Source organism: Sceloporus undulatus, chromosome 1, assembly GCF_019175285.1.
Source record: "Sceloporus undulatus isolate JIND9_A2432 ecotype Alabama chromosome 1, SceUnd_v1.1, whole genome shotgun sequence".
NCBI classification, from domain to species: Eukaryota; Metazoa; Chordata; class Lepidosauria; order Squamata; family Phrynosomatidae; genus Sceloporus; species Sceloporus undulatus.
The window spans coordinates 89,746,021-89,766,131 of NC_056522.1; the positions used below are offsets into that span (position 1 = coordinate 89,746,021).

Here is a 20,111-nt window from a genome sequence, read left to right on the forward strand (position 1 = left end):
CCCATCCTATAGTTATGTAATGCATTTTTCTTGTTAAAATGTACCTTACATTTATTCCTGTTGAAGTTTATTTTTGTTAGTTTTTGCCCAGCTCAAATCTGTTGTCATTTTGAATTCTGATAATTTCCTCAGGTATATTAGCTCCTCCTTTAGTGTCATCTGAAAATTTGGTGTGCCCTCTATCCCATCACCTAAGTCATTTTTAGGCAGAACTCCTTGGAACCCTAGCACTTTGGCCACTTTCCTCCATGATGAACATGAATCATTGGTAAAAATACTTTTGGTTCATTTTGTAAACCAATTACAAATGCATGTAACAGAAGCATTGTCTAGCTCCCCTTGTACTAGTTTGTATAAATATTATGGGGGACTAACTTTAGATGAATTAGAACTTTATCACTTAGTTCTGTTATCTACCTCAAATTTACTCATTTTATATCACTAGAATTAATACTGTATGTAAATATATCTATCAGTGGCAACCACTGTACACAACTATTTAGTTGCTGAAGTATTAGATTTTCAAGATGCCTCTTGTACAGTTCATTTGGTTTGTAAAGTTTTAAAATGGGATTTGTTTCCATTGTTTTTTTAAGACAGTTATTTTATAATGTTGATGGTATAAACAGATCTGCATTGAACAGTTATATTTTCTCTAAACATTTCATTTTGGGTGTTGGAAGGGCTTCTATTTCTTTGCTCATAAAAACAGAACACTTGATTATTTTCCCATTGTTAAAAAATCCATAAACAATGACTAGGACATTATTTGGGATGTTTAATATTCACACACACTTCCTTTTAAAATAGTTTATTTAAATTTAGATATTTCACTGGGTTCAATCAATACAAGTTAAAAATATTTACAAAATGAATGTGTACAGCAGTAGCTGTTTATAAACAGCGTAAACATAATATTTGCTAGAAACATTCTGTCCCAACTCTGCAAGAGTGAAAAAGTACTTAGCACTGCACCGCTCAGAGATCCTCAGTATATGTGCTCAATACCAGAGGTGCCAATCTAGAGGATCTAAAGCTCAGAAGGCAATATACTTACTTCCCCCAACACACTTTTGACACTCATATTCTTACACTGAGTTGGGCAGGAGAAAGGAAGAAGATGAGACAGTAGAGGAAAAGGAGAACTGATTGTAAACTGCTCCCTTCCCTTTCTTTTCATGTAAGAGAAAATGAGATAGGCATTTGGTCTGAGACTTCCACAGCATGAATAGCCATAGACAGAGCATACAGGCCAAACTCTACCCTGCTTGACAATTGACAGGTTATTAAGACAAGGTCTACTTTGAAGTTAACCCAGCCAATGGAAAAAGAGGTGCTAAGTACATAGGCTGAGCATGGTTATTCTTTCACATACTTCCAATCCTGCTGTGTTTTCTTACAGCTGATTTTTGAATGGAAGTTTCACAGGCCATGCACTTATTCCTACATCAGGCAAAAACTAGAAAAGATCACCTCTTTCTGTCCTCACCCCCATCTACTGAAGAACAGAAGCCAGACTGTATCATCTTACTGAGTTTTTAAAAATATATCTCCACTAAAACAAAAATGAAATGATCATTACTTTGGTAAACAAGTTTCTCAGTAACTGGGACTGCCTCCATACAAAGGCATAGCACACAATGATTTCCCCCCCCCCCCCCCCATGAACTTATGTCAGGTGTCATTTTTCTCAGTATAAAATCTAGAAGTTGTATTTCCTTAAAATGCATTTTTGTAGGTCTAATAACTGCATCCTTTTGATAACGAGAATCCTTATTAAATAAAGTATTCACAATGATTGGGCACTATTAATTTTGTATCACATACATCTTGTTATATGCCTCATTTCTCTAGTTGCTGAGGGGTACTGAAAGCCTCATACACATTAGCAGCAAAATCTTTCACTTGCTCCATCATTAACATGTCCTGGAAAGAAAATACAATGAACTGATTATCTATTTAGTTTTATGACTTTTTTCCTACACTAGTAAATGAATAGCATCATCAAGCATCTACAACATCACATAATATTATACACTAGGTTACTACAGCACTGAAAGTTTAGAATCAAGTTGAAAATACTTTACAAACTGTATAAGAGACACAGTTGTGATGACAGAAAATAAAACAAAAAAAATAAGCACATCACCAGCTCCTCCTGTTTACAGCTGGCTCACAATGTGTAAATTTACAGCGCTTTATAAAGGATAATAATAATAATAATAATCCAAAGGCAGCCTGAAAAGTATCCCACATGAAGCAAATCACAAAATGTTTTGATCACAGTTTAGGTTCTTGGCCTGACTTACTAATATTTGTTCAACAACAGTGGACTTTCTCTTCACACATTTCTACTACTCTCTTCTTCCTTTATAAAGAACACAGGTCATTCTGATAGTATCATGAGCACCTTACTCTTTGTTAATTTACACATACTTAAAACTGCAGTAGTGACAATAGTACAGAACAGACTGACAGAACGCTCTTCCAAACTATTTGAAGGTCTTCATTTGATATGAAACGAGAAATTATTCTGATTTAATTTTTTAGGCCTTATGCTGCTTTGATTTGGGTTTATTACTTTGTGAAAGCAAAATGCAAAAAGAATGATATACAAATCAAACTGGACTGAAGACAATGGGCAACAAACATGTTCTCTTACCTGCACAAAACGACTAGGTGTTTCACTGCAGACTGAATGGATCTGCCCATTTATTATTGGAATTATCTTGGCTAGAGGAAGACTGACACTAGAAAGACTAGGTGAGAAAATATCAGTGGGACATGGTTACATAACATAAATGTGAAAGACCATATTGTTAGCTATTTCCAAAATAGCAAATGCGGAATATCTGCCAACTAGAAGCTTACATGTAACATTACAAGTAACTATGTTATCTATTACATTACTTTTGACAGTAACAATGGCATAACAAAGGTTCTTTGGAAAACAATTAATGGTAGCACAATCACTTTGCCCCTGTATATGTAATGAGTAACGTTACCCGTTACTTTTGTTATGCGTGTATGCACTAAAATACATGGGGGGACATTTTGAGAGTTTTCCCCCCAGCCATTTTACTTTACAGAGTTGTTTCTCTAAGAGTCAGAAGTAAACAGTTGAGTTATTCTTTTTAAAAAACAACAACATTAAGGACAATTAGTTCAATTTGGAGGGATTTGTGAGGAGATTCCTAATAATTAAAAAAATTCAAGCTATTCTTTCCAAGTGTTGTGTTGTACTATACATTAGTACAGTCTAACTAGAACAGGAATGGAGAGCCTTCTAAAACAGAACTAGACAAAGGAACTACTGAAATGTAACTTTATACCTATAGAAACTCTTTCAGTGAAATTTCAACTATGCCTTTATATTTGGTGGAGAAAGTGATTTCTTTAACACCACCTAAGTGTAACTCATGAGTCTGCTCAAATTCCTTTTTATACAGAAATAAACTTCATTTTCTACAATGTATTTAAAAATATTATTACCTGTTCATGGAGCCATTGTGACATATGTCCTGTTCAGTGGGTCTGAAGAATTCTGCCACGTTGTCCAATAATCTACTAAATCCTCTATTTAAACATGAACTCAAAACTCTATTAAAATCTGGACTGGAATAAATAAAACAAACCCCAATTACCGTTAGTAATGCTGTGCTGATAAAGATATGAAAACAATAAAATGAGAGAATGCCTCAACATGTTAGTGTACATACATGTTACATACCCGTTTTGTCATCACACACAGGCTGCATCTGCACTGCAGAATTAATGTAGTCTGATAGCACTTTAACTGCCATGACTCAATGCTATGAAATTCTAGAAATTGTAGTTTTGTGATGTTTTGCCTTTTCTGTCAGCATGCTGGTGCCACAATAATTAAATGCGCTGTCAAACTGCTTTAATTCTGCACAGTGGCAGCAGCCTTAGATATTATTTATTTATTTATTTTCAAATATACTGCACCAAGTGTGTCCAAGGCAACATGAAAAAAGCATTTAATAAGGCCAGTTCAAAAATAAATAAATAAAACTGAAGCATCAGCAAGGCTGGCTTGTTTCTGCCACATAAATATTATGTGGTTTAACCATTCTTTAGTGAACGGGAAGCAGGCAATTCTAAGTAGAAATGAACTCACAAGGTTAGACTAAAGTACTTTATATAGAAACGTATAATTTGTGCAGATTTTCAAGCTTGGGACCCACTCAACTGACCTTAGTATTTTCCTAGTTTTGTTTCCTATCTAAGACTACACAAGCAGAAGATCTGCCAAGGATGTGGCAAGTTGAAGTATTTGGTGGCTCACATGCTGTGCGGTCATGTTCTAATAATTCCTGACAGCCAGAACATCCTATTGAAGGAGCTACTCCCTCAAGGTGCGATTCTGTCCTCAATGTTGTTTAACATTTACATGAAGCTGCTGGGGACAGGGTGTTATCAGTATGCTGATGACACCCAAATATATTTCTCTATGTCTCAGACGGATGCAGTGACTAAGGATGGCGTCTCTCCTCTGATTACCTGTCTTAATGTGGTAATGGACTGGATAAGGGAAAACAAACTCAAATTGAATCCAGGTAAGACGGAGGTACTTGTAATAGGGATCCCTAATCCAGGAATGGAGTTACGTCAGCCAGTTCTGGATGGGGTCACACTTTCCCTGAAGGACTCTGTCCGCAGCTTGGGGGACTCGTCGCTTCAACTGATGGCTCAGGTGGATGCGATAGTCAGGAGCACTGACTATCAGCTTTGGCTGATACGCCAGCTGTGCCCCTTCCTGGAGCAGGGAGACCTTGAAACAGTAGTACCTGCGCTGGTAACCTCTCAACTCGACTTCTGCAATGCGCTCTATACGGGGCTACCCTCGTGCCAAGTTCGGAAACTTCAACTGGTACAAAATATGGCAGCCAGGCTGGTCATGGGCACATTCAAAACTGCCCATATTACACCGGTTCTAAAATCTCTCAACTGGCTCCCTATCAGTTTCCGGGCAAGGTATAAGGTGTTGGTTCTAACCTTTAAAGCCCTACATGGCCTGGGTCCTGACTACTTGTGGGAGTGCCTACTTCCATACCTCGCACACTTCGGTCCTCTTGGAAGAATCTGCTACAACTTTGAAGACCAGACTTTCAGTGGTGACCCAGAGGACCTTCTCATCAGTCCCTCCCAGACTCTGGAACGACCTGCCAGATGAGATCTGCCATATTACCACCTTAGAAGCCTTTAAAAAGGCTATTAAGATGAATCTCTTCTGGCAGGGCTTCCCAGACTAGGTTAAATCCATTAGATCCATTAGACTTGCCTCCCCCCTCTGTTGACACCTCCACTGGTACAGATTCTAAAATTGCTTGATACCATCACCCCGTCCCTCCTCCTCTAGAGAAAGATTCATTTTAGAAATTTTAATGTATTTCTATTGGATAGCTTTAAATTTTTGATGTTTAATCTCTTTTTATGGGTTGATGACTGTTTTATGATTGGGGGAAGGGTTGGGGTTTTGAAATTGTAATTTTAAAATCTTTGATGTTTTATTTATACTGTTGAAATCTGCTTTGATTCCTTTGTGAAAAAGTGGAATACAAATAAATGATTACTATTATTATTATTATTATTATTGCTACTACTCTAGCCCAGACTGCTTGAAGTTACAAAACTCAGCTGAATTTCAGGTGCCTTGCATTGTCATCTTGTTCATCAGAAACTGTGGGACAAAGGTGCCTTGGATCCCATTTAAGGAGAAAGGAAAGATAGTAGTGTAATAAACAAACAGTATTCTCCAGACCATCTTGTTGGTAACCATTTCCAATTGTGTGTGTGTAAGAGTAAGTAAAAGAGAGGATGGCACAAAAAGTGAAATAGTCCTATGCTCTATACTGCATGAACTGGTTTTGCCCCCAGCGACCAAGACCAACTATTTCTGTAGCTCACAACTCTCCTGGGGAAAAGGTGCCCTAAACCTGGCCAATAGTTTACTTAGCACGTACACCTGCTCACTAGGCAGAACCTTCAATTCCACCATGCCACACCACAGCAAAATGACGTAGCACCACTGTGAAAAGGTAAAAATTGATATGAACAACCAAAAGTAATTACAGAAAGGCTGTGGAACCTGTGGCATTACAGATGTTGCTCAACTCAAATTCCCATCATCCTTAGCCAGTTTAGCTAATGGTATACGACCATGGACACAGGACTTCACTAGCTTCTGAAGGACAACAGGTCCCCCCAGCCCTGCTGTTCTCTTTTTAGTTCAAGAGAAGCAAAATAAGATATCCTCCACATGCTCTGATCCTGTAATCCACTAAGAAACATTCTGCATGCTTATATTATGAGCCCTGATGGTGCAGTGGTTAAATGCCGGTACTGCAGCCACTCAAACCCTAAAGTTGTGAGGTCAATACCAGCCAGGGCTCAGGCTTGACTTAGGCTTGCATCCTTCCAAAGTTACTAAAATGAGTACCCAGCTTGTTGGGGGCAATTAGCTTATACATTGTAAACCGCTCAGGGAGTGCTTTAGTGTACTGATAAGTGGTATAGAAATGTACTTGCTATTGCTATGTGCTTCCTCTTCCATGTTCCGTTTCCTTATTTCTGACTCTTAAACTGTAAAGTAGCACTTGTTTCTGGTTTTGAAAGAAATCCAGAAAAGCACTGATTTTTCCTCCAAACAGCCTGTCATGGGCAGAGTTTAACGACCACCACTCTAGATAGATGTATTTTCATTTTACAATATACAACATTCCTGAATTTTCAAATGATTAAGATTTGAATGGTTTCTTGTTTTCTATGGACCCATACAGACAGACCAAAATAAAGCTGCTTCGAGTCACTTTGGAGGTATGCTGTATACATGATGCATACGTCCTAAGAGTCCGGAAGCCACACCAAATCCAGACTCCAGTCCTTAGGACTGGAGCGTGGCTTTGGTGTGGCTTCTGGACTTTAGGATGCATGCATCATTTAAACAGCATATTTCCAAAGTGACTCGAAGCAGCTTTATTTTGGCCTGTCTGTAAGAATGAACCAAATAGTTGCTTCTAAGCCAGAAATTAATTTTGATCTCCCTGCAGTGGCGTCCCCACCCCTGATGTCACCTACTATGCTGGGGGGCTCCTTTGCTGCAGCAAAGCCACGAGAGGGGCACTTGGGCCTCTCCTTTGCCAAGGCGGTGGAGGTCTTGTACAGCCTCCATCACTGAGGCAAAGCTGGCAGGAACCAACCAAGTGTCACACCTCCTCTGGGGTGTCTCCTGATATGGGCAGACCTCCTGCAGCATTGCCATTACTTCCCTGCATCACCTTTGGAAGGGTGGTGCCAGGATACTGCTGGCTGGTTTGGGGGTGGCCTTCTTCCCCTGCTGCCCTCGGCCTGCCATTCAGGTGGAGTCCCGTTGTCCCTAATGGTGATGCAGCCACGTGGTCATGCTGCTGTTGGGTACAATGGAACTTGAGCATCGCGAATTTTGTTATTGAGGGCTGACTGTAAGGGGGAGAGGTGAAGGAGTATGTGATGAGATAAAGGAGGATGCAACGTGTAAAGATGTGGCTCATATTTTGAACGTTTAGAAATGCTGCATACTGTAAGATTTAAACATAATTTTATACATATATATATATATATATCTTGGTGGTGGTAGTTTTCAAATCTTACTGATTTGGATTCTGTTTGGAAAACAGAAAAATATCATTAGCTTTCTTTTAAAAGCAGGAACAGATTTTATTTTACAATTTACCAGAATGAGAGTATTTATGGTGAACAACGTATCGCTGTAGGTTCAGGAACTACCAGAAGGAAAGTAAACTGGATGCTGCAACTGTTTTTCTCTCCTCTTCATCTTCCCATCCCTCCAACTGCCCACATTAGATGTCCTAACTTCCCTCTCACCTCCCTGGTAATCTGTTAGACATGGTCCATTCTATTCTCTTTCATCTGATCAATCTCGCATTAGGGTCATACAATTTCAACTGAGCCTTTCATATTGCTTATAACTAAGTTTGAGGAACCATTATACAGAAGTTGAACCCTAATTTCAAGTTTCTGTTTAAGATACAAAGGCTTTAAGACAGACCTCCAGATTTCAATCAATGTGCACTTCCAGTTTTTCTTCCTATTTAAGTGAGTTTACCATAAACATAAACTATCAAAACTGCAAAGCTGCATACCTTTCCAACATGTCTCTTGTTTCATTAAGTAATTTAATTGTAGTAACATCTTTTTCTGTAAGTCCATTGGCCTAGAAAAATAGAACATAAAAACAATTTAGTTAGAATGCACCTGATTTATTTAGAACCACTTTGCTTTTGGGAAGTTTGGTTCTGCTTTAGATTGATCCAATTAAAAGATTAACATTAATTTATAGTTAAATTAATGATAACACACATAAACCCACAAACTCCAAGTACGTTAATCTGGTTTCCAGCTTCAATTTAATTTACTTTGGAAATACCTGGGAAGCTAAAGGATTTTCCTCATCTGGCATCATGTAATGACACAGCAGAGAATGGGATCCAGTTTGTTCAGATGTCAGATTATCTCCAGGTTGTTCTACTATCTTCCTTATTTCTCTCAGCTTCTCATCCAAATCCAAGAGAGAAAGAGCATGTTTAAGAGAAAGACTGCAAAGGGGAGAGTTAAATATATAATCACATCAATGGGTTGCATCTCAATCAAACACTTCACATATATCTTAAAACTTCAGCAGAAACTCTGAAAAAGAGAAACATTTTTACCTTCCAAATACTTCCTGCACAGCTTTTTTAACTACAGTAATTAAGTCAGCCAAACCTAGGGTAGAAGAAGAAAGTTACTGAAGATTGATTGCCATTTGTTTCAATTTATCAAAAATCAGAATTAAATAAATACTTTTACAGAAATCATACCATCTCCAAGAAGGTGTTGAATACTTGATAAATATTGCTGCTGCACTTCAGGGGGAGCTAGAAGTGTCTATGAGGAGAAAAACATTCTGTAATGTTTCTGTTACTTTATGGAGCAGTATCTCTATCCTCCATGTCTGTACGGCTGTACAATCAAGATGCAGAATTCCCCTCCCCTTGCCTTCTCTTTCCTTTCCTGTTGCTGGTACCACTCTCAAGATATCCTTGTTCTTAACAGCCTCAGCCATCTTTGAATACAGAACAGCAGAGGACACAAAAATTCAAATCATTTCAAAAAATAAAATAAAAAAAACCTCATTTTTTTGTAATTAAATGTAAGGGCTAACTTGGTAGCCCTATCACAAACATAGAAACTAATGTATTTTTTCTTTATTCTAAAGCTGGGTTCCTGACCTGTTTCATACCAAGGAACTGCAAAATTCATCACAAAGACAAATTGTGTAATTATGAAGGATAGAAAAGACATGTTCCTACTCCTGAGAAGCATTCCCTTTTTAAAAATTAGTCTCATGTGAGTCTTCCAGTACTCATAAAGAAATAGATTTCATTCATATTGACGACTTTGACTTTTGCAAATTTGATTCTCTGCGATTTTGATTAATATGTTCTCTCTAGGATTTTCTAGGTTCTCCAGCGCAGCTCTGCTGGAAGTTGACCATAGAGTTGTGCTAGAGAACTTAGAAGTTCCTAGAGAAAACACTTCTCTAGCCATTTGTAGGTCCTCTAGCATGATTCTATGATCGACTACAGGCAGATGTTGACCACAGAGTCGCGCTGGAAGACCTGGAAATTCTTAGAGAAGCGTTCTTAGGTAAAAAACCAAAAAACAGTGGGACCACTGTAGTTGGATGGGGTCTAAGCAATTATAGCTGTGTGCTCAATTCCAAAAGTTACCACCACCCCCTACTGAGTTTTCAATCCTGGATAATTAAACAGTTCAATGTACTTACTGTGCCATTTTTGCAAACAGCTGCATTATCCAGGTAGATGTATCCACCAATAATGTTTAATTGAACTCGTAGAAGAACTACAAGCATACAAGTGCTATATACAGCTACAATGCTTCTTGTAAAACCTTTAATAAGGGAAACAGAAATGATCTTGTCAGAATGCCTAAATAAAAATGAGTAGGCATTTACTGCCCTAAAATATGATGTTGTAATCAAAGGTTATATAGAATATATGTTCCAGCCATAATTATTATTGTGTTTGTTATATCTGGGTTATGTTTCCAGAGTTTATTTGAACAAAAGCTTTCCATTCGGTCTATTCGTGTGTTTTTTTTAAAAAGACTACAAGATTATCAAAAAGACTTCAAGATTATCAAAAACATGGTAGATTTTGCACTAGATACAGCAAAGCCCCTCAGGAGGCTAGTAAAAGGACCTAAAATGTCTTGAAGAACATTTTGAGTACTAAATATTTTGTGCATACAATACCAAATTTATAGAACTTTTATGTTTAGAAAAGCATGATTTTGGCTATATGAGGTGTAGCATGTAGTATTTTATATATCTATTGCTGTGAGAAGGACTCAGATAACAGATGAATAAGTTTAAGTAAAAACAATCATAAATATATGTGTGGAGTCTGCTAATATTTTAAACATATTTTTTATAACACAGCATAAATTAAAAAGTATGGAAGCATCTGTCCAGGAGGACACAGTGAAGTATCACTCCTCAAATCCTAAAATTAACAAATTGGGAATTAATGTGAAAGGTACATGACTTTAGAAGCTGACTGGTTTGGACTAAAATGCAGCTTGATGAGAGGTGAAATTTAAATAGCAGAGATCAGTTATGATAGTCTGGTCTGGTCTAGTCAGGTCTGGTTGGTGGGATATCTGAGCTGACACAGAGATCTGTGTCTAGAGGAGGTTAGAGAGGTTAAAGCCTGCCAAGTGTTTGATTTTAATACAACCACTCACTGGGTCAGAAACATAATTAATTTTGACTTACTTATAATTTTCAAGTCTTCCCATATTTCTAACTTGTTGGTTGGTCTGTAAAATGAAAAGAATGCAAACATTTACAATTAATTGAGTCAGTGAAAACTCTGCATCAAATTGAAAAAGTCAAATGTTTCAATATGCACAATTTCTGAAACTATGAGTGAAAAGAAGTGTTACTCAATACTGGGATTATGGGAAGTGATATCAATGAAGAGATTACTAGCAAATGACTGAGGAAATTTATAAAATCTGCCTCTTTGTGGCCTTGGGAATACATATTTTAGAAGCTATCTGAAACACAGTGGGATTTTATTCTTTAGTGCAAGGTTAAAGTTATATTTATCAGTGAGTTTCATACAATATACAATTGCATGCTAAGACAGATATTAGACTTTAAAATAGAGCAGCAGAGAACATTTCTCCCACACTGTCATTACACACATACAAACCACGTATCAGCCCAAATTTTGAAAAAGAGGAAAAGGTTATACTTACTTGTTTTTCAGCAGAGAGGTAAGGCTCTCAGAATTCAGCTGATACATCAAAGCATCCCTTAATGTTGGAAGCATAGATAGTACTATCAATGGGGAAAAAATGATCATGAAAAAAGAGCGTACTTTGAGACTCAACACCAAATTAAAAATAATCTAGTTTTAATTCATACATAACAGTAACAAATTATAAGCGTCTAAAAAACCAAGAAATTAAAATATTCCATTGTAACAAAATCCTAACAAAAGCCTTTTCAATTCAGACTTTGGAAAGTCAGAAAGGACCAGCTGATTTAAAAAAACAAAAAAACAAAAACAAAACCCAGACCTTCAAATAAACCAAATGGAATCATTTACAGTGAAGCTTCTCAAATTACTGTTTCCAGTTTTGGTCACCATAATTAAAAAAGGATGACTGCAAAAGCACAAGTACAAGTGAAGGTCTTGTGTTGTAAACACAAAGAAGTCCTAGCTCATTAGAGTAAAGGAAGCTTTCTTATGGACATGATTACTTAAAAAAATACAAGGGTACACAGAAGTACAGGAAACAAATATATCATAAAAAGTACATTAAAAAAGGCAAACAGAAAAATTGTCCTTATTTTGAATTAATGATCCACAAATTTCAAATCTGCAGATTTGTCACGCGTCATTAGCAACTGTTATACAAAAACTTACAAAGCTCATTGGTAACAACAAACTTGGTGCAGTTCATTGAACCCCAGCTATTATTTCCAACTCTCATAATACCTTAACTGGGAATATCAGCAAAATGCAGGAAGCACACAAAACCATGGTTAAATAATTTTAACTATGGCATGACAAACCAATTTGTGATTAGCTCACAAACTGATATCAGAAACCACAGCTCTAATGTGTGTCTGTAGAATTAGTTGGTGCTGGTTATATGATGTCTGAATGGACGAACTTCTCTATTTTGAGGCTGTTGCACCATACCAGGAACTGGAATAAACGTTATAATACATCCAGATAAAGTAGGCACTAAAAGCACACTGGGAGCAAAAAACTTGGTTTATTTTAAGTACAGTTTATAAAAACCATGGTGAGGACCAAACACAACCAAACATCACTCTGCCTTACCTGTCATGTTGCAAGTTCTTTGGTTACTTTCAAAATGATACTGCCTTCGTGCTTGTGCTATATATTCTGCCGCTTCCCTTTCTTGGATTTCTTTCATTTTTTTCTGCCCATATTTTCCAAGTATATAAACTCCTACAAAAGATGTTTTAGAAGAAGGGTTAATAGCTTTCAGTACTATAAACTTTCTTTTCTTGTTGCTTTTGTTCTGCTTTAAATGGTACTTATTTTTGATATTTAGATCATAACTGATGAAGTTGGAAATAAAAATGTTATCCAGAGCATGTTTTCATAAACAGATTAAAGTGTTATTAAAGAAGGTTCGTGCCTATCCCAACACAAGTTCACATAAACAATGTATATGGTAAAACTGTACAAATTCCCACACTGAAGATAATCAGGTAACTATGCAAAATAATAAATACACTTCTGTGAAGGCAACATGAAAGGTGTTTCCAGTGTTAAGGTAAACAAGAGTCCTGGTGGCACAGTGGTTAAATGCCAATACTGCAGCCACAAGGTTATGAGGTTGATCCCTGGGCTCCAAGGCTGACACAGTCTTCCATCCTTTCGTGGGTCGGTAAAATAAGTGCCCAGCTCATTGGGGGTAATTGGCTTACAGACTGTAAACTGTTTAGAGAGTGCTGATTTCACTGATAAGCAGTATAGAAATGTAAATGCTATTGCTGCTATTGCTATTGCTTATGTAGTGCTGACTGCCAAGATGAGAAACTCTGAAAACAAAGGATTACAACAGTTCCAAATGCACATTTTGAAGCAATTAATGTCACTACTACATCAAAAATAATTTATGAAAACCTCCTTGCTTTCAAATATTTAGCTAGAGCTTAGTATCAGTTGTGGCTGTTTAAGGAACTGTTGCTTCTGCCTGCCCTTCAAGTCATTTTCGACTAATGGCAACTCTAAAACAACACTATCATGGGTTTTCTGGGGCTGAGTGTGTGTGACTTGCCCACAGTCACCAAGTGGCTTATTATGGCTGAGCAAAGAATCAAATCATGGACTCTAGAGTCATAGTCCAACACTCAAACCACTACACCATGCTGGAGTAGAGACCCCTTAGTGTGGTGAAGTGGTTTGAGTGAGGGGCTTCTACTCTGGAGATCAGGGCTCAATTCCTGGCTCAGCCATGAAACCTACTGGGTGACCCTGGTCAAGTCACATACTGTACTCTCAGTCCCAGGGGAAGGCAATGGCAAACCTCCTCTGAACAAGTCTTGCCAAGAAAACTCCATGATAGGCTTGCCTTAGGGTTGCTGTTAAGTCAGAAATGACCTGAAGGCACGCTGCACACAAACACATATTTCAGACTAACCGTACCGTTTGTGTAACTCAAATTTTGCTAGTGGTGAAATGCTATACATAAGCCAAAGGTCCCACAAGTATTTCACATGTAGGTAATTAGCATGGCAATGTTTTGAGAACCAGTCTTACAGCAAAGCCTCTTAGCATTAATAAGATATTCTGTCAGTCTGTTTGAAGAGTTTTTGGCACCACTGACGATGCGAACAAGGGAGGCCATCGTGGAGCCCAGCTGCATGTTAGAACAAGTCTAACATTTTGAACTGGTACCACTGGGTGCCTCTGTGCAAACCACTCACATAAGTACTGTATGGTGATTTCTCAATGTACCTTTGGGCATACTCCCTCTTAAAAAGCTTCCAACTACTTGTGATACAGTGTACAGCACATGAAAGATAAGCATCTGGACAAGCATTAAGAGAGGAGCTGCACTTTCCAACAGAATGAGGTGAAGCTCCAGGAGGGGTACAGAGTACAGCAAAAGAGCAGTCAGTGTGGCATAGTGAGTTGAATGTTCAACTGCAATTCTGGAGACTGGGCTTCGATTCCCAGCTCGGCCACAATACCCATTGGGTGACTTTGGGCAAGTCACATGCTCTCAGCCTCAGGGGAAGGCAATGTCCAGCCTCCTCTGAACAAATCTTGCACTCAAAACCCCATGATAAGGGTTGCCATAAGTCAGAAACGACTTGAAGGTACACAACAAGAAGAAGACTTGTAATTGGAAACAAGAGACGAGTCTATACATGCATTTCTGAGCTGACAGTGATATTAAGCTAGAGCGGGCAGATTAGCAAAGAATGGGCCCCAACTTGAATTCCTGCATTATTCTCATCCTTACTGAGTGGTGATAAAACCCGCTTTCTAAAGCAGAAAGAATGAGGGAAGCTGCAAGGTACTGAATGTAAGGGAGCAGAAGAATTTGGAGATCAGCGTTTGCGTATCAAGGAACAAGGGCTAAGCAGCAACCCAGGGAAGGAGGCAGTTGTGTTCCCCAGAAAGAGCTACTCAAAAGCCACCACTCTGACATGCAATATGGAAATGCTGGTCTGCCTTACAGGGCTGTTAGATGTAACCAAGCTCATGCCTGTGAATCTGAATAACTAAGTGAGGAATGGAGCAGTGGCAGGGCGGGATGTCCTAACCACAGAGGAGGACGAGGCGCTATAAACGTAGGACACTCAAGAGAAATGTAGGACACAACCAAATAAAAGCTGAAAACACAGTCATGCTTCATGGTAATCGTCAAAGAGAGGCAGCGCGGGGGAGTGCTTTGAGCGCTGGGCTACGACTCTAGAGCAGTGGTTCTCAAAAACATTTGGCTCTCTTAAATGTCTTGGACTAGAAGTGCCAGCCAGCTTGCCCAAATGATCAGCGGCTCTGGGAGTTGAAGTCTACAATGCCTGGAGGACCCAAGGTTGAGAACTGGGAAAGTCACACTCTCTCAGCCTCAAGGGAAGGCCATGGCAAACCCTCCGAAGAAATCTTATAACCCCCCCCCCAAATCCATGCTAGGTTCACCAGAAGTCAGAGACGACTTGAAGGCACACGACAACCAAAGCCATGCTCCAAATGGAGGGCTATAGCAATAGCAGCAGCAGATGCTGCATTTATATACCGCTCTATACTGAACTAAGCAGTCTGTAAGCGGTTTCCAAGTGTAAGCTAATTGCCCCCAGGAAGCTGGGCCTTATTCGAGCAGCCTCGGTTGGGAATCCCTCCTGGGCGAGAGGGCTGAAATGTAGGGCAGGCCCTGGAAAAGGAGGACCTCTGGTGCACATAAAGGACCTGAGAAGCCTGGGTTTATGTTTCTGCTTCGATGGGCGTCTGCGGGGCCACTCACCGCCCAGGAGGGCGCCCACGAAGAAGCACTTCCTCCTGTGCCGCTTGAGGAAGCCCCACACGGACTGCAGCATCCCGGCGGCGGCGGCGGCGGAGCCCTCGGTCCCTTCGGCGCAGGAAGCCCCGGCCCCGCCCCCTCGGCCCTCGACGTAGGCCGCAAGGAACCCTGGGAGAAGGAACAGCCCCGGTCCGCCCTCTTTTGTGGCCCCCCATCTGCGCGCGGTCCGTCCCCTAAAAGGTTCCCCCGAGAAACATCGACCCCGAACCGCTCGTTCCGGGCAGCCATGGCGGAGTTGGTGGCGCTTCCCAAAGCAGAGGAGGAAGCCACTGAAAGGGAGGAAGGAGGGGTGACTCCGGCGGAGACCGAGGCCTGGATGGACCGAGCCCTAGCCATGGTGGGCGGCTGCATGGAAGAGGAGGGGAAAGGGATCAGCTAGAATCAGCCAGACAGGGCCAAATAGACGCCCTGGGCACTAGGAGGACTGTGGACTAGTGCTTCTGAGCCATGCTCAGAATGGAGGGCCTTTGGGGATTCCTCCCCTGGAGAGAAGGAGGCTGAGATGGAGGACATGGGTGGAAGGGGAGGAATGGATGCAAACACAAATGGGTATTTATATCAATGTAATTGAGAACTAAGAAGCATGGATTTATATTCTTAGCGATGCTAAAAATGGAGGACCTTTTGGAATTCCTCCTGGACAGGAGGCTGAAATGGATGATGTGTCCTGGAACACCCCTAGAAATGTAAATCTATGCTTTTTAGCCCTGCTCAAAGTGGAGGACCTTCTGACATTCCTCCCGGACAGAAGGCTCCTGGAAATGGTGAAGAAGGCTGCCAGTTCAGGATCGTCCACGGTTGCATCTACATTTAATAATGCAGTTTGACACCCCTTTAAGTGCTGCAGCACCATCCATCCTCTGGAACCCTGGGATCTGTAGTTTTACAAATCCATGAGCCTTCTCCGCCAAAGAAGGCCGGTGCCTCATAAAATGACAAAGCCCAGGACTCTCTAGCATGCTGCTGTGTCAGTTAAAGCGACAACAAACTGCATTGTTTCTGCAGTGTAGATGCACCCCTAGGATCTGAGTTTTCTGGGCCAAAACCTGAGACCTAGTTGATGTCCCTGAGCATTGTGTGTTAAATGCCAACAACACTTGCACACAGTTTGCTGTTCAAAAACACACAGAGAACATATTTTCCTGTTTAGAAATGAAGGGAAAAGTCTTAGCTGAAGGGGCTGTTTCCAGATCAAGGTGAACTGAGGGGGGTATTCCTTCTCACTCAGGGTGACCAGACATCCCCCTACATGCATGTAGATACAAAAAAGCATCTCAATATGAGGAAAGAACAAGGTATTGGAAGGAGTTACACTTGAGACCAACTTGTTTGATACAAGCATTTGTGATGTGTATGACCACAGGACAGCTCATGGATTCATTCTTGCAGTGGTAATAGATATATCATTTTTGAGGGTGGGGCAAAGCTAATTTTGGGGTGCAAATAATTATTCCTATGTGGTGGGCTGTGGGTATTACACTTCAGTGTTTTCCTCAGAAGTAAAGCTTTCGGTCGGACACCGTGCCAGAACATCTGATAGCATACTCTTTTCCATACTATGATTTAGGATGGCATAAACCCTAAATGCACCAGATCCTGTCTGATCTTGGACGCTAAGCAGGGTCAGCCCTGGTTAGTACTTAGATGGGCGACTGCCAACTTAATACCAGGTTCTGTGGGCTATATTTCAGAGGAAGGAACTGGCAAAACCATCTCTGAGTATTTCTTGCCTAAGAAAACAGTACAAAAAATTAATGGGGTCTTCATAAGTTGACAAGTGACTTGAAGGCGCGCGCACACACACACACACACACACACACACACAGAGCTTATTTGAGGAACAGAGGTGAGATGGAAGCAGGTAAATGCTCAAAATTTAAGTACAATATTGGCTTTTATGGACCAGCATAGGATTTACGGGCTGGGACTGAGAAAGTAATAGCTGGACAGTTGAATATTGCATTCTAGCCATGTAATCAGACATTTGTATACTGAATACCTATCTTCTGCATATTGATTGCTGGCCTTTCTTTTACTAAATCCCTTTTAGACATATAAAACTCTTTGTAAGGTTTTAAAAAGACCCAGCCTTCCTAGAACGAAACAACAAACCCAGTTTTTCTTCAGGTTTCATGTTAACCTTATGCTTATATACATTAAGCAACAATCGTGAAGATCTTGTGACATCCCAGTTGCTTTCCATGGCTCAGCCTAAACACTGTAAAGAGAACATAGATAGGTCAGAAGAAGTTATGAAACAGATATAATTCAACCGGTTATTCTTGTAAGTAACCACTGTGTACTCCCCCTCTCCCACTGTTTAATACATTGAGCTGCATCTGCACTGCAGAAATCATCCAGTTTGACACCACTTTAACTGCCAAGGCGCCGTGCTATGGAATTCTGGGAACTGTAGTTTTGTGGGATGTCAAGCTTTCTCTATTAGAGAGCTCTGGTGCCACAGAAAACTACAATCCCCAGAATTCCAAAGGATGGAGCTATGTCAAAGTGGTGTCAAACTCGATTATTTATGCGGTATAGATGCAGTGTTGTTTTTTAAAGTTGAAAGCCAGTTAGGTAGGATTATATTGAATAAAGATACTTTGTCCTAAAATGGCATAAATCAGGCAGGGAGATGATGACTTCCTCAAGGCCACATCATAAGCATTGGAGCAATTTGAACCTGGATTTCTTTCAGTGAAACCAGAAGCTGTTCACTATGGATACCATGATAGTTCTCTTTCCAGCATAATGCTCACTAACTTGCTAGCTACATTTTCCTGTATTCATCTCTCAGGCATTTAATCCATTTGGAAGCCCATGAACAGTTACTCATTAAGTATCTTTTGCATAGCCTTTTTCCTTTCAGCATCACATATTTCTAAAAGAACTTAATTAATGCCCTTATTTCCTCATTTTCTCATCTAAATATAGAAAAGAATACCAAATATGGGAGTAAGCATTTAAAAAGTATGTTGTATCTAGTTACACTAAAGATGATAGGTGGATCGATCAATAGGAAGATAGGTGGATGTGATCAAGTGGATCCTTTTTTTCTCTGCACATAGAGGTTACATGTCAGTATGCAACTTACAGTAATTTGAAGTCAGACACTGATTCCATAAATTCACAACAGTAAATGTTGAACCTCCACAATAGAGGCTAGTAGGATCTGAATTCTGTTTGGGTTGCTGATCCTATAGCCCACTGCAAAGCTTAAAAGGGTCTTCAGAGGAGCTCACTTTTTTTATTGAAAAAGGACTGTCCTCAGACGTAGATTTGAAAAAAGACTTAAAAGGAAGAAGTGAACTAGTAGGAAAGGGAAAAGAACAAGTTTTTAGTATTTTGAGGTTCCTGAGCTTGATGGAATGACTGTTGAATGACTCTTGGGGAGAAATGAAGCCTGATGGAACCGGCTTCTGAGAAGTACTGATGGCAGACCTGCTTTTCTTTTTCTGGACTATATATCCTTACCAGATTTTGCTGTTTGTCTGCTCTGTTTCATCAGACTTGGGTGTCTGATAGACATATCTGTACATTAGCCCTTCCGTTTTTGAAGGGGATCTGTTCTGGACCTCCCCGTGAAAACAGAAAATCACTGGTATTCAAGCCCCATTGGCTTGAATGGCAGCGTGTCCCCACTTTGTCCCTGTTTGCCGCCTGTGAACAGATGAGGGACGTGGATTCAAAGTCCGCGAAAACAGGGGTGACTGTATACTGTTCTTTGTATTTTTGTGAGTCACATTTTATTATTAACCTTTATGTATGAAGTGCTGTAAATTTACACAGCGCTATACATGCAATCTTTTTAGTTAGACGGTTCCCTGCCCTCGGGCTTACAATCTAAAAAGACATGACACAGAAGGAGAAGGGAGTGGTGGAGGGAAAGGGTAAGAGGTCCAGCAGTTCCTCTCTACCTCCAAGGCCTGGACCAAGGCAGATGGACTGGAGGGAGGGCTTGGCTTCATAATGGATGGTTAATCGTTTTCCAGGGAAAATACATACTCTCAAGTAGGATAATGCATATACAGTACATAGCAATACAGGAAATGGTTTGATAAACAGGCACCAAAAGAACATCAAGTAGTAAGCGACAATTATGCAATGCCTGGGAAGGCTTCTCTGAACAGGATGGTTTTCAACTCCGTTTTGAAGCTGGTTAAAGAAGTGATTTTATGCTCCTAAATCATTATGGGAGATTCCTTGAGAGGAACTGTAATTAAATCTACTTTATTTCTAAGTATGCAGTCTGTGACAAAGTTAACACAATAAACTTTCTTCTTGATAGTGTTCTTACTGATTCTTTTGTGTATGTGTGCTTGATAGGCCAAAGAAGCCTTAGAGAATGGTGAAGTACCTGTTGGTTGCCTCATGGTCTTCAATAATGAAGTCATAGGGAAGGGAAAGAATGAAGTGAATGAAACTAAAAACGTAAGTTGTTCAAC

The 20,111-nt window shown here is 39.9% G+C and overlaps 2 protein-coding genes across 3 annotated transcripts in view; one reads left to right on the forward strand and one right to left on the reverse strand.

The window, feature by feature from the left end:
• Nucleotides 1-795: 795 nt before the first annotated feature.
• Nucleotides 796-15,769, reverse strand: PEX3 (peroxisomal biogenesis factor 3). The gene is made up of 12 exons (XM_042478496.1): nucleotides 15,610-15,769; nucleotides 12,447-12,578; nucleotides 11,350-11,431; nucleotides 10,862-10,905; nucleotides 9,851-9,975; nucleotides 8,883-8,949; nucleotides 8,733-8,787; nucleotides 8,450-8,618; nucleotides 8,166-8,236; nucleotides 3,493-3,615; nucleotides 2,663-2,759; nucleotides 796-1,926 (listed from the first exon to the last, which is right to left on the reverse strand). The coding sequence occupies exons 1-12, from the start codon at nucleotides 15,680-15,682 to the stop codon at nucleotides 1,843-1,845; spliced, it is 1,122 nt and encodes a 373-aa protein (XP_042334430.1). The 5' UTR covers nucleotides 15,683-15,769; the 3' UTR covers nucleotides 796-1,842.
• A 37-nt stretch (nucleotides 15,770-15,806) lies between these two features.
• Nucleotides 15,807-20,111, forward strand: part of ADAT2 (adenosine deaminase tRNA specific 2) — a 14,512-nt gene continuing 10,207 nt past the window's right edge. The window contains exons 1-2 of one of the 2 annotated variants that reach the window (XM_042478511.1): nucleotides 15,807-16,003; nucleotides 19,993-20,097. In XM_042478511.1, the coding sequence (XP_042334445.1) occupies nucleotides 15,893-16,003; nucleotides 19,993-20,097 (216 nt within the window). In that variant the 5' untranslated portion in view covers nucleotides 15,807-15,892. The remainder of the gene's footprint in view (nucleotides 16,004-19,992; nucleotides 20,098-20,111) is intronic. The other variant, XR_006104955.1, reaches the window with a different exon arrangement.